At 61.9% G+C, this 425-nt stretch overlaps 1 protein-coding gene across 1 annotated transcript in view; it reads left to right on the top strand.

Annotated features, from left to right (window-relative positions):
* Positions 1-361, top strand: part of VDBG_04726 (pH-response regulator protein palC) — a gene marked incomplete at both ends in the record, with an annotated part of 1599 nt that extends 1238 nt beyond the window's left edge. The window contains one exon of the mRNA XM_003005074.1: positions 29-361. Coding sequence (XP_003005120.1) covers positions 29-361 — 333 coding nt within the window. The remainder of the gene's footprint in view (positions 1-28) is intronic.
* Between the last annotated feature and the right edge of the window lie 64 nt (positions 362-425).

Raw genomic sequence — 425 nt, forward strand, 5'->3', positions numbered from 1 at the left:
TTCCCGCCTGGGGTGCCGACGCGCCAAGATGGAAGAGACGCGCGTCATCGAGCACCTCGAGGTCAAGTGGACCAAGATCAACGACCTTGTGAGTTTTTTCTTACTTTTTTTTTTGCCAGATGCTTCTCCCCCCCCCCTTCTGTCCCGCGTGGTCTTGCGAAACCCCAAGGACCTCACAACACCAGAGTCAGTCAGCCAACCATCAAGACAGGTCACGACCCAAGCGATCCCCACGACCGGCTCAGTCCTCGCTCAGATGCCCTCCGGCCGCGAGATCCACACCATCAAGCCATTCCAGCCCGCGGAGCTCGATCGGAGCGTCCTCGAGGCCACGCGCGCGCCGCCCCGACCGCAGCGATGACTTTGGCGAAGCCCTGAGCTCCGACGACGAGGCCAAGGGCCAGCAAACATACTGAGCCACCGGG

The sequence above is a fragment of the Verticillium alfalfae genome, genomic scaffold (assembly GCF_000150825.1).
Source record: "Verticillium alfalfae VaMs.102 supercont1.5 genomic scaffold, whole genome shotgun sequence".
NCBI classification, from domain to species: domain Eukaryota; kingdom Fungi; phylum Ascomycota; class Sordariomycetes; order Glomerellales; family Plectosphaerellaceae; genus Verticillium; species Verticillium alfalfae.